This window comes from Macrotis lagotis, chromosome X (genome assembly GCF_037893015.1).
Source record: "Macrotis lagotis isolate mMagLag1 chromosome X, bilby.v1.9.chrom.fasta, whole genome shotgun sequence".
NCBI lineage: Eukaryota > Metazoa > Chordata > Mammalia > Peramelemorphia > Peramelidae > Macrotis > Macrotis lagotis.
This window is the reverse complement of record NC_133666.1, coordinates 403580260-403594466: the sequence shown is the minus strand read 5'-3', so window position 1 is coordinate 403594466 and position 14207 is coordinate 403580260. Positions and strand designations below refer to the sequence as shown.

The 14207-nt window shown below is 33.9% G+C and overlaps 1 protein-coding gene across 14 annotated transcripts in view; it reads right to left on the bottom strand.

Moving 5' to 3' along the window:
- Positions 1 to 14207, bottom strand: part of STAU2 (staufen double-stranded RNA binding protein 2) — a 492544-nt gene that overhangs the window by 243638 nt on the left and 234699 nt on the right. For 12 of the 14 annotated variants that reach the window (XM_074203676.1, XM_074203666.1, XM_074203669.1 and 9 more), the window contains 2 exons: positions 11827 to 11964; positions 5512 to 5643 (listed from right to left, as the gene is read on the bottom strand). In XM_074203676.1, coding sequence (XP_074059777.1) covers positions 5512 to 5643; positions 11827 to 11964 — 270 coding nt within the window. The remainder of the gene's footprint in view (positions 1 to 5511; positions 5644 to 11826; positions 11965 to 14207) is intronic. The other 2 variants (XM_074203671.1, XM_074203670.1) reach the window with 2 other exon arrangements.

Sequence of the window (14207 nt, the reverse complement as noted above, 5' to 3'; positions counted from 1 at the left end):
TACACACAAAGCCCCAAAGAAAAATACAGCTTAGACAAAAATTCAGCTAAATTACCTAGAAGCAAGAATTTGTCCTTTTTTAAGTTTAAAATGTCTTTAATCATTGAAATGGGAGCGCTTGAAGAAAAGTAATGGGAGCTAAGGAAGAAAGGATTAGAAAGAAAATTAATAACTTGGAACAAGAGGTTCAAAACCTTGCCCATGCAATAAATTCCCTGATAATTGGAGAAAAGAGAAGCCAATAACTCCATGAGACAAGAAGAAATATTCAAAGTCAAAAGACTGAAATAAAAAAATATAGCAAAAAAAACTGACCTAGAAAACAGATTAATGAGAAAAACAAGAATTATTGAGTGCCAGCTAGGTGGTGCAGAGGATAGAGCACCCACCCTGGAGTCAGGAGGAACCTGAGTTCAAAGTCAGTCTCTAATTACCTAACTGTGTGACCTTGAGCAAGTCACCTAACCCCACTGCTTTACAAAAACCAAAAATAAAAATAAAAATAAAAACGAATTATTGAATTACCTGAAAGAAATGTATTATATTTCACATTACATTTCAAGAACTCTAAAGAAAACTGTCCCTATCTCTGAGGAATGGGGGTAAAGCAGATATAGAATCCACAAATCACCTCCTGAAAAAAATCTCAAAATGCAAATTCCTAGGAATATTAGACCCAAAATCCAGAACTTCCATGCAAAAGAAAAACAATACAAGTTGCCAGAAAGAAAGAATTCATGTGGGAAGGAATCACAGTCAGGTTCACAATGATTTAGCAATGCAGTCCCATGTGGTCTAAAGGGCAATTTTATGCCACTGCCTTTAGTACACTTTAGTAAATGAAGCCGAGCCACAGGAAGAAGCTCTCACTAAAATGGCAAATCAAAATATATTCTCTACTGTTTCAATAAAAACTTTTAAAAGTAAGGTTTGACAGCCCTGATTTAACAGTCACCAATATAAAAGAGTAGACAGTTTGAAATATAATTCCATAAGGCAAAAGTTAATATTTACAACAAAGAACTAGTTACCCAGTGAAACTGAAGATAATGCATAAGGAGGAAAAGAGAAACCTTTAAAGAAACAGAGAATTTTCGAGAATTCCTGATGAAAAGGACAAAGCTGAGTATAAACTATAAATTTCAAATACAGATTCTTGAGAGAAACATAAACAATTCTAAGGAACTAAAATAGATAAATTGCTTCAATCAAATTCGAGTCTATGATAATGTATCCCCTCTGAAACCAATTATTATCTGGGTCATGGAAGGAGTCTAAATAGACAAGACCTGAGAGTAGCTCTGTTTTAATGATTTTAAGAAAAAATGGATAAAAATATGAAGTGGAATATCCTAGGGGGGAGAAGAAGGGTAAGAAAGGTTTGGGGAAGTTATCTCACATAATCAGGGTGCACATCTATACAAACAAGACACGGGGAATAGCTAACACTGAATTGTTCAGGGAGGGGAATACATACAGAGATCTGGATTCAGAAATATATTTCATTCAACAGGGAAATAGGAGAGGGCAGCTAGACAATGCAGTGGGTATAGGTGCTGACTCCGAAATAAAAAGGACCTGAGTTCAAATTTGACCTCAGATACTTATTAGCTGTGTGACTTTAGGTAAGCCACTTAACCCTGACTGCTTCACATCCAGGGCTATCTCTTAGTCATTTTGATTCGTATCTGAACACTGGCTCTGGAGGAGAGAGTGAAGCTGGTACTTAGCACAGCACCCCCTCACTCAAATCCAATTCATTTGCTTGTCATGACATCACCTCCCTGATGTCAAGGTTTTCTTTTAAAAATGAAGGACAAACATTAGGAGAAAAAAGGAGAAAATGGAGAAGGGGGAAATGAGAGGGAGGGTAGATTAAGTTTTAAGCAATATAAACTCTAACTAGGGATGTACAAAACTATAGGCCTTTTTTGATGTGACAAAGAATAGGAATCAGAGAGGGTGTCCATAACATGAAGGATGGCTAAGGTTATGCTACATACATATGATGGAAAACTATAAGAAATGGTGATGGGGTTGATTTAGAGAAACATGAGAAGACTTATATAAACTGATGCAGAGTAAATGAATAGAACCAAGGAAACAATTTATATAATGACAACAATATAATGTAGAAAAATAAATTTGAAGGAATTAAAAGCGTCAGATCAATCATCCAAGTTTCAAAGAGGGCTAATAATGAAATATACCACTGAACTGCTGAAAAACGCAGACAGAGCAAAGAAAGGATTTTTTTTCCTTCTTTTGGATATGACCAGAGAGGAAATTTGTTTTGCTTGTCTATACATATTTATAATGGGAGTTTTGTTTTTCTTTTATTACCAAATGGAAGGAAGAGACTTGGGGCTAGAGGGAGAGAACACACACTTTTTATTTATTAAAACATATTTTTTAAAAAGCAGTAAAAATAAAATCAAATAAAAAAGAGTAAAAAAGATTGCTTTAATTCAGTGAAGGACCCTACTGATATTAGAAATATTGTATGACTTTCCAAATCAAAGCAGTAAGCAGAAGCAAAGGTGAAGGTGAGGGTAATCCTAGGACAACATTTGACAAGACAGAATTGCCAACAGGAGAAAGGGATCAGGAATGCAAGAGTAGAAGGATGGTGTATTTTGAACAGTAAACTATGGGGTAAAAATAAAGGAGAAAAGTAAAGCCAGAGCACTGATGGGAACACAGGAGAATAACATGAAGTACCATGATAGCATGAGGGCTAGAGGAACTACAAGTCATGAGGAAGAAGAATAGATTGAGGAGGAATGAAACATAGGGAGAGATGGAATGCTAAAAGATTATGGTCAGATATGTAAATTTTGGAATTCTGGATCATGGCAATGAAAACCTACAGGTAACAGAAAGATTCTGGATGTGTCTCGACCTGTGTATGTTTGAGGTAAATCATATAAGCTTAGGAGAATGAGGACTTGGCGGCCAGGATATTGCAGGATATTAGGTGTATTCTGAAGCACCTAACCTGGAGGTCAACTGCCATCAGGAGGACCTAGATTGGGTGATGCATCTGGACAGAGCAAACCTCAGAAGAGGATAATGTCCTGAGCGAAGGTGGGGAGACTCTGGAAAGTAGCAAAAGGAGAAAGGAACAGGTTAACCCATCCCCAGGACTCCTATATCAGAGGGGCAAGAGAGAAGATGCAACTGGTGCTAGAAAAGATGGCCAAGGTGCCAGGAATGATTTCACTTCCCTACTCAAATTCCCTCTGTGACTCCTTATTGCCTGTGGGATAATATACAAATACCTCAGGCTGATTTTTCACGTCCACCACAATGAGACTACAAGCTAATTTTTAAGTCTTCTTTCACATGGCAACCTTCACACACTCTGATGTATCCAAGCAGATTTGATAACTGTTCCCTTGTACTTCACAACTCAACATTTCATCTTCTACTTCCATACATCTGTACCAGTTACCCCTTCAGGCCTGAAAGAAGTCCCCTTCTCAAGGCTGTTTTTTAAAATCCTTCTCTTTCTTCAATGTTCCTCTCAGTATTCATCAAGCCTTGCCTTATCCCCACTAAGTTAGAATAGACACCCTCTTTAAAGTATTTTATATTTATTTATTTGTGTCTATATTATATATCTCTCCTTTCCACCCCACAGTAGAATGTAAGCTTCTTGAAGAAAAATACAATTTTTGTTTGTTTCACACACACACACACACACACACACACACACTTGCTAAACTGAATAATCTTGATCTTTGCAACTATCTAGTAGGGTTGAAGCATCAACTATACAATTACCATTTTATAAATGTGAAAGCTAGGCTCAATGAATTTAAACATCTTTACACATAACTAGAAGGATGGAAAACAAATTCAAATCCAGGATTTGTGACTCCAAGTACAGTATTCTTCTACTACATCATATTGCCTTTTGAAAAGAGAGAAGAGATAACAGTAATAAAAGAGGTAGACAATATAATCTCATTTTGCCACATTTGTTTATATTATTCAGTTTTCCTCAAGAGCAAAAAAATAAAACTGAAACTTTAGGAGGTTTGGTAGAAGAATCTATGTTTACTTTGGGGGATTGTTTTTTAAAAGTCACAGATGTTTGTGGAGGGACTTGTTTTAATTTATAACAAATCACAATTTTAAGTCGATATAAATGTGTAAAGTTAAAATAACATATACAATGTAAGAGCAACAAAAATCTTAACAACACATGTTAGGTTTCATATTACTAATATATTTTTAAAAAGGAAATTATTGGCAGACTAGGTAAGGAAAACAGAACTGAAGTCTCTAGGGATAGTATTTACGCAAATAATTCCTTGGGAACTAAAATTAATTTTCTAAAAATTTTTTATACTTTAAAAAATAAAGAACAACAATCTTACTTAAAAAGTAATTCTACTTTGCTCTCTAAAACTGAAGCATCTGAACTTTTCATACTTAAAAATATCTCTGAAACAGGATTGTTAAATGGTAAAATTATCCAGACACTAAAACTTCCACTTTAATGATTGTTAAAGTTCAGTTAAAAGCAATATGAATTTTTCAGTCATTTAAAGAAGTTGAGTAAAAAAAATGTTTACCTGTGCAGATGGAAAATTAATAATGAACAAATTTTAACATTAAATGAACTTTAATTAGTTGTATCTTGTTTACATGCCAAGACCTGAGTTCGGGGTTCTGTTTTTCTCTAGCAATGGAGGGAGGTGTCAGTGATGTCATTTAAGTGCCACAGAAAAAATAGAGGACCATGAACAAGGCTCTTGGCAGAAAAAATAACAACACCCTTTCAGTTTACCTTCAAGTTTAAAATAAATAGAAAAATTATTTTATAGAGTGTCTGTCCCATGTATGCAAGCCCTAAAGGGATAATCCAGGGCTTTTATTTCAAAAGTTTTCATCTGTGTTCCAGAATTCAGGCTAACAACATTGGGACAAATCTGTGGACTTATAAGAAAAACTTAATAGTCCAATACTAGGTTTACACAGTAAAAATAGCAAGTCATTTAAAAAGGAAACCAGTATTATCCAATACAAAAACTAAAATGAATTTTAACTTAAGTTTTCATTTTTCAAATAACTATCTTAGAACTGTACAAAAACATGTACAAAAGTCAAAGAGAAAAACAAAATGTAAAAGGACTGAAATTTCAAACTATATCATATCTATGTCAATAAGCTCACAGACCCATCAAAGCATTAAAATATCGATTTTTCATCTTATATTTGCACCACAAAGAGAAGAATTTACCCTAAGATAATACTTTTAAATGAATGGAAATTAATATTTGATTTCAGTTTTGACAAATCTTCATGATACATAATTAGATTTTTGCTTATATCGGCATTTTTATTTAAATAATACATGATAAAAACATGCTGCAAGAAAATTATCTTTAAGTCTACCTCATACCACATTAGAAATTATCTAAGGCCAAAGGTCAGTTTTTTTAATACCTTTGGTAATTTACAAAATAGAATAGAATGCAGGTATTTAAGCTTAATTCTCACCTTTTCAAGTTGTTCTTGAACAGGAGTAGAGGTTTTATATCCAAGATGTAACAACATTGCCTCTGCTGCATTTCTTTTAGCTAACTTCTTACTAAGACCTATTCCAGTAGTAATAGTACTGCCAACCTTAACCTGGTAAAATGAAGAGAATTAATAGTAAACAGTAAACAAACATATCCTCTTTTCATCCCCACATAATAAGCTCTGAAGTGACTCCATAGAACAACATTCAGGTTTTAAAATTCCTAAAATTTGTAGAATTTTATCTAAGAGATGGATGTTGCTGCTGCTGTTTGATCTTCATTCTCAAAGAAAACCATGACATCAGAGAAGTGATGCCATTACAAGAACATGAACTGGATTTGAGTGGGGTGGGGATGAATTAGTTCATATTAGTCTAAGAGATAGATAGAGCTTAGGAGACTATCTAATCCAAATATTTTTATTTTTCAGATGAGTAAAGTAAGGTTTAACAACTGACCTGGAGGGCAGCTAGATGGCAGAGTGGATAGAGCACTGGCCCTAGAGTCAGTAGGACCTGAGTTCAAATTCAGCCTCAGACACTTAATAATTATCTAGCTATGTGACCTTGGGCAAGTCATTTAACCTCAGTGCCTTAAATAAATAATGTTTTAAAAAAGGCTGACTGAAAATCATGCTGCTAAATGAGTAAAAGAGCTGCAACTAGAAGCCTGACATCTTCTAACTCCTAAGTTAATGTTCTCATGCAATTCAAAAAGTGTTTAAGGTACATTTCAAATTTTATGTTATTATAATTTCTCAAGTGCAATTCCTATATATTTTTTTACTTTTGGAGTTTTTATGTTTCATGGTTTTATATGTATATTTCAAATGTACTAAGTAATAAATATTGGTCTTTGTTAATAAATATAAATTTCAAGATAGTAACAAAAATCACTAAGTTTCTAAATTGTAAAGTTAGGCAATTTTTGAGAGGTATTATTAGACCTTTTAAGCCAAGACAATACAGGCATACCTTTATTTATGGGGGGGGGGGGTTCATGAAAGATGAAGACCTGTGATTTTATAGGTGTAGAAAATACCTTCTATTAAGGAAAAATAAAAAGTGAACCACAAATCTGAGTTTTAGTGAGTTTTCTGGGACATTATCAGATTAAGCAACTTCCCCAAGGTCATATAACCTATATATCAGCAGCAAGACTTGAACCTAAGTGGCCCTGACTCTAAAGTCAAATCTTTAACCACTTCATAATACTACCTCCCAATAACAAACTAAAAATAGTTAAATTAAAAAACTCTGATACACAAAAATTGGTTGATTGACTGAAAAGAACTGGTTTATTATTTAATAATGGAAATGAAATAAACATTATATAGATAAATTTGAAAAGTACACTCTATTGATAAAGCTCACAAATTCATTATTTTAATAATAAGGTTTTATTTAAGTAATGGAAACTTATTTTAAAAGAAACTTTAATTATTTTGCTTGGAAAAGTATAAATATGGGAGCTTTTTTAACTTCATAGATTATTTTAGTTCGTAAGTCCAAATAAATTAAGGAATATGCAAAAGTCCTAAGACAACATTTGTCAGTTAAATAATTTAATACTTGATCAAGTAATAAATGTCACAGAATGAGTTATCATAAAAAACATGAAAAGAGAAAATTGTCTTATTATATATAATAAATTAAAATCAAAATATTTATAAAACCTATGAAACCAGGTTTTAGTCATTATTATATTCTCTACCAAAAATTAATATTTTTAAAAATCTTTTGAAAATTAACTTTGGGAATAGAACACTCAACTAATGTCATCAGAGATTTTCTTCTGTTTATCTAATGGCCAATACAAGTAATTGGATCCATTTCATTACATTCAAATTTACCCTTTCTGTGACAGATAAAAATGAGCAAATTATCTCTAGATACTTTACTTCCACATTCAATTAAAATAAATGAAAACATTGCTTAAATAGTTTATACAAAAAAGCCTTTTACTTTGATAAGGTTGCTGAATGTTATAATGAATCCACTGGGATTTCTAGAAGGGGGGGAAAAGCAATATGAATTCAGTGTGAAAACATTTAAAAGTATAGCCAAATGTTCCTGCTTAACTAGAATGTTTACGAATACCCATAAAAAAGAAGCCTGCTTAAGAAAAATTCTTGAGTTCCTCTTTCAAAAGTGTACTCAATATACTACATAGACAGAGGCTTATTTTATTTTTTATAAAGGCAAAAAGTTTTATATTACTAATACATGTCAAAATTTTAGATTAGATTTTTTTTAAACCTTGAAGTCCAAAGAAAACTTTCTAGAAATCTTCAAATATAAGAAAGCCAAAGTGAAGATGGTAAAAAGATTTCATGAATAGTCAGGAAAGTGAAAATATCACAATAGCACTCTTCTTTGTCTTAATGACAACTAATCAATGAAGCTACCAAAAAAGATTTTTCTTTATTTAGAAAAAAATCAATTTCAAAATCAGAATAAACAAAAAAGTTAAAGATTTAATTCATGCAATTTTCAAAAGTAGGAAAGGAGAAGTATGTACCAGCATGTATTTATAGTCAATTTCTCTCTTTCCATTTCTGACATATTGCTATTCTCTGTCCATATTAATTTTTAAAACATAAATCTAATAATAAGACTTTAAAGGAAGAAATTATTTTATCAAAAGGACAAGCTTCATATATGATAATGCAAAATTTTACATGGCAATCAGACTAGAATCATCTATAAACCTCAACACCTAAGTAAAGAACATCATTTTAGTAGGCCAAAATCAAACCAAACTACAAAGTTATAGAAATCTCACAACAAATTTTGATTTTGTCAAGTTTTCATTTAATTTATTAACTAAAAAGTTTTAAGTAAATAACCTAATAGTCCTTGGGGTAACTTTGACATATGATATTCCCTTTTTCTTATTATACAATGCTTTCAGGTTCATTTGGGAGTATAAAAGGTAAAAATGTATGTCTTAAGGGGGCTCTAAATAAGATTTAAGTAGACAATGAAATAATGAACAATTAATTTTGAGGCAACCATAGGCATCACCTTGATATTTGACTGTAGATTCTCCATTTAACCTAACACTTGTTTCTAACTACTCTTCAACTGTGAGTGCTACCTTATCACACCATCCACAAATTGGGTTGCTATAGTAAATAACTTTAAGAAATATTATGTGCTTTACTCTGATATAAATTAAATTCCTCTGAATTTCAAGAAATCTCTCCATCCTAAATGTCTAAACTGCTAAGATGTCAAGATAACATCCTTTCTAGGGAAGAGAATATAGATTTTATAAGACAAAGTAGTAACAAATACAGTCTAGAAGTAAATTATGAAACATTTCAAAGAGACTAAAGTAGATCAGAAAGGTAACTAATTTAGATTTTAGAAATTAAGAAACATTAAAGAAACCATTTTCATGAGTTTTGAAATTATCTTTATAACTTCTTAGCCTGGGGTGGCTAGGTGGCTCAGTGGATAGACCACTGGCCCTGGAGTCAGGAGTACCTGAGTTCAAATTCGACCTCAGACACTCAGTAGTTACCTAGCTGTGGCTTTTGGCAAGTCACTTAACCCCATTGCCTTGCAAAAAAAAAAAAACAAAAAACAAAAAAAACAGGGGGTGGTTAGGTGGCATAGTGGATAAAACACCAGCCTTGGAGTCAGGAGTACCTGGGTTCAAATCAGGTCTCAGACACTTAATAATTACCTAGCTGTGTGGCCTTGGGAAAGCCACTTAACCCCATTTGCCTTGCAAAAACCTACAAAAAAAAACACCTAAAAAATAACTTCTTAGCCTAGCACAGTGGTTTTTACAAATGGGAAGTGCTGTATGTATTGATGTTAAGCAAGATGAGTAGAACCAGAAAAACATTGTACACCCTGCCCTAACAGCAACATGGGGGTGATGACTAACCTGGATGGATTTGCTCATTCCATCAGTGCAACAAGCAGGCACAATTTGGGGGTATCTGCGATGGAGAATACCATCTCTATCCAGAGAAAGAATCATGGAGTTTGAACAAAGACCAAAGACTACTACCTTTAACTTAGGGGGGGGAAAACCCGTTATCTTACTGTGTAATCCTATTATCTCTTATACTTAATTTTTCTTCCTTAAGGATATGATTTCTCTTTCATTACATTCAACTTAGATCAATGTATACCATGGAAACATTGTGAAGACAAAACAGACTGCCTTCTGCGGGGAGGGGGGGAGGGAAGGAAGATTAGGGGAAAAAACTGTAAAATTCTAAATAAGATCTTAAAAAGAAAAAACAAATGGGAGGTGCTAAATAAATGATTATTATTGCTAAAGACATCATAAATAACCTGATCTTTATGTAATTTTATTTTGTTTCCTTCTACTACCTGTCCAAATATAACTGGTTGAAAAAAAATTTATTCAGAACTATTGTTCTATTAGAAACCAGGAGGGGGGTGGCTAGGTGGCACAGTGGATACAGCACGGGCCCTGGAGTCAGGCGTACCTGAGTTCAAATCCAGCCTCAGACACTTAATAATTACCTAGTTATGTGGCCTTGGGCAAGCCACTTAACTTAATTACCTTGCAAAAACCTAAAAAAACAAAGAAAGAGAGAGAGAGAGAGAGAGAGAGAGAGAGAGAGAGAGAAGAAACCAGGAGGGATAGGAATTCAGAGAAGCCTGGAAAGATTTGTATAAACTGATACTGAATGAGATGAATAGAACCAGAAGAACATTGTACACCATAACAGCAACATGGGGTTGATGATCAATCTTAATGGACTTGTTCATTTCATCAATGCAAAAATCAAGAACAATTTTAGGGTATCTGTGATGGAGAATACCATCTGTATCCAAAGAAAGGATTGTGGAGTTTAAACAAAGACTTTAATTTTTTTTAAAAAGTTATCTTATTATGTAATTTTGCTATCTCTTATATTTTATTTTTTCCTTAAGGGATATGATTTCTCTCCCAACACATTCAATTTTGATGAATGTATAGCATGGAAACAATGTAAAAACTATCAGACTGTCTTCTTTGGGGGGGGGAGTGAGATTAGGAGGAAAATTGTAAAATTCAAAAAAAAAGAGATTAGATTTTAATAATGTCTAGCATGTCTTCCAATTCTAAATCTATGATCCCAGATTTTGAAAACTTTTGAAAAATTTTGCAAAGTCAAGTAAATTTTAGCAACATTTAGCCATTAAAAAAAAAAAGAAAAATGTGTTCAGAGTTCAGATTCTCCACATTACTAAATATAGTATATGTTATAGTATTTATGAATTAAAAGTATAAGGTTTAGTTTTTATTTTATTGAATGCATCATTAATTCCTGGAGGCAAAGATGAGAGGATATTCAAATCACCTCTATCAAAGCTTTGGAGTATTAAATACAGAAAATTAAAGAGATAGCTTGGCTATCCTTTAGCATAGACATTTACTGATTACAACAAGAATCATCCTGACCTCTACCTTCCTGGATGACTGTAAGTTACTTAAAAGCAGGGTCTGCATCATATTTATTCTTGCATGCCCATTCTTTAGCAGTGTGTCTTGTGCCTAAGAATTGGAATAAAGAAAAGATCTTTTAAGATCTCTAAATAATTGAAATTCTAAGGGTTCTACGGTAGTTAGCCAGATAGTTAGTACTCCCCTCTGCTTCCTTTCAAAATACTTCCCCTGAGCCCTGTTCTGTCTGATAAGAACACAAGTTTGCCACCTTTATTTCTCAAAATAACAGCTTCACAAAGTCTCACAGTTTGCCTCAAAGACCATCTAGTCCATCCTGAACCTGAAAAAAAATCAAGTCTTTTGGTCTGAAAGAGAACCAGAGGCCACCACCTCCTGATATTACCCATTATACTTTCAGATAACTCTAATTATTGGCAAGTTTTTACAAACACTAAGCCTAAATCCATGTATCTGTCACTCTTCCATGTCCCATCTCTCTTCCATGGGGCAGCCCTTCAAATACTTGAAGAAAGTTACCATGTCTTCAATTCCCAGAAAGTAAAATACCCCAGCTGCAAACTGCAACATAAATATGTTCAAGATGATAAATTATGTCATAAATAACCTGAGTGAATCCCACACAGCCTTGAACTCCTCACACTGTCTATTATAAATGTCCTTGATACTTTACCAAACCTAGCATGAGAAAGCAGGCAGGGAGAGGAAGCTAAGAACATGTCATGGGTCTAATTTTCTTTGACAGAATTCATTCCTTTTTGACATCTACTTCATATTTTTTTACCCTAACCTGAGATATTCCATATTCCTGTAATATCAAAGGAATTTCCCCTAGTGAAATAGTCAGTGATACCTGCATCAAAAATTCTCGCCGGCGAGACTTTCCTCTGTCTGAAAGAAGGGCATAGTCTGGTTCCTTTTCTTTTCTGGCCTGTTGAATTTGAGCCAGACAGCTAACAGGGTTCATTCCTTGACCATATTCTGGGTCAGCCTAAAAAACAGTAGTAAAAGTAAATTTCAGAATATTTTAGTATTGGTTCTCCTAACTTTATATTTACCTATTTTTTTCTCTCTTAAGAAAATTCCTTGAATGGAAAAGTTGAAATTTTGGTCTTTCATAAAAAATTAAATGAAGAACTCACAGCAAAAGAAAATATGATTAATTATATTTTAAAGTAAGCTATTTAATTATAAATCTAAGTTGAAGCATTTTATATAATGGAGAAGATACCAAAATTAGTTGACAAAACAAACACTGACATGAGTCTACTCTCACCTCTATACAAAATCTTTGAGAGTTATCTAAAGAGAGTTGTAAGCATAAGAGCATAAAACCTCCCCAATTTCTATGTACATACTCCAAAAAAATTCTGAAGTTTCCATTGAGACCAAGTAAAAATAAAGAAATTCAATGATAAACTATTACAAATGACATCTTCCTTTCCAAAGATGAATAATGAGTCAATCAGAAGCCCAAGAGAAACTAGAAGGAATTTACCAGGAAGCTTCTCTGCAAGACCAGAGATGGGCCAGGGATACATATTTTCTACATATTTCCATAAGCAACAAGAACACAGGGCTCAACTAAGACAGCCTAAAGATGGTCAGAAAGCCCCACGGTAAGAGCCTTGAAAGCCCTGGGAAATAGTGTTTGTTGCATGTTGGGGGAAAAGGGGAGGAGAGAGGAGAGAGACAGAGACAGACAGATACACACACACATTTTATATATATATATATATATATATATATATATATATATATATATATATATATATATTTTCTCTAATGAAAGTAATTTTTGCATCAAAAACTCTTGCCAGGGAGATATAATAATAAGGGCAAGTCACTTTTCCCTCAATTACTCATCTATAAAATAAGCTGGAAAAAGAAATGGAAAACCACTCCAGTATCTTTGCTAAGAAAAACTCAGGTCTTGATATAGATATACATATAAAGCACACCTAGGCTTTAGGAAAATCAGCTAAATACAGGATGAAGTAGAATGGGAAGAAACCCAAGGAGGCCGACCCACCAGCTAGTTACTTCAAGAATCCATGTTTGAGGTGCTGAAGCTCTATACTAGTGTGGTGGCAATGTCAGAGAGAAGGCAGGCTTCTGGAAAGGGGTTGCCTAGGTGAAATTACTAGAACTCGGCAAAAGCTTGGATATGGGGGGAAGGGGGTGAGAGAGATAGTGAGGAATCTAAGATGCTTCCTGGGTTGCAAGTTAGAAGGATATTATTCTCCTTTACAGTAATAAGGAAGTAAGGAGGGAAGGGGAAGTTTAGGGTGAAAGAAAAATGCTGTTTTGGATATACTGAATTAAGATGGCAACTGGACATCTAATTAAAGATATCTGAAAGGTAGGTGGAGATGTAAGAATGGAGGTTACAGACGGACTGGGACCAGATAGGTAGATAGTAAATTAAATCCATGGAAGCTGATGAGATCATAAGGTGAAATAATACACAGAGAGAAGACAGATCCCAGAAAGGCATCTATGGTTAAAGGGCATGATTTGGATGAGGAGGAAGTAAAGGAGAGGTCAAAGGTAAGAGGAAAATCAGGAGACTGCTGACCCAAAGACCTAGGGAGAAGAGATATTAAGGGAGAGAGAGTGATCAATACTGCCTCAGAATGCATAGTGCTCAAGGGGAATGAGAAAAGGCCATTGGATTTGACAGCTAAGAGATCAAAAATACTTTAGAGAGAATAGTTGCAGTGGAATGAATATACTGGGCAATATGAACTGACACAGAGCAAAGTGATTAGAAGCAGGGGACAAAATTTACATAGACAGTAACATGGTAAAGAAAAAAATTTTTGAAAGAAGACTATAAATAAATGAAGAGACAGAGTAGGGAATTCTGGCCAGAAGGTATTTTCATGACATCTGCTGCTGTCAAGGTAACCATAGGCAGAACTTGAAATTCAATAAATCTAGAAGCTTTTTAGCTCAAATATTAATTAAATGCTTGACCAAATACAGTAGGCTAATTTTTAAGTTTTGACTCTTGGCAGAAAAAACTTTCCCAGGGGCAGCTAGGTGGTGTCATAGATACAGCACCAGCCCTGGAGTCAAAAGTACCTGAGTTCAAATCTGACCTCATACACCTAATACTTACCTAGATGTGTGGCATTGGGCAAGCCACTTAACCCCATTGCCTTGCAGGGGAAAAAAAGAAAAAACTTATCCCACCCCTGCTATAGAGGATCTACAGATCTACACTATTCT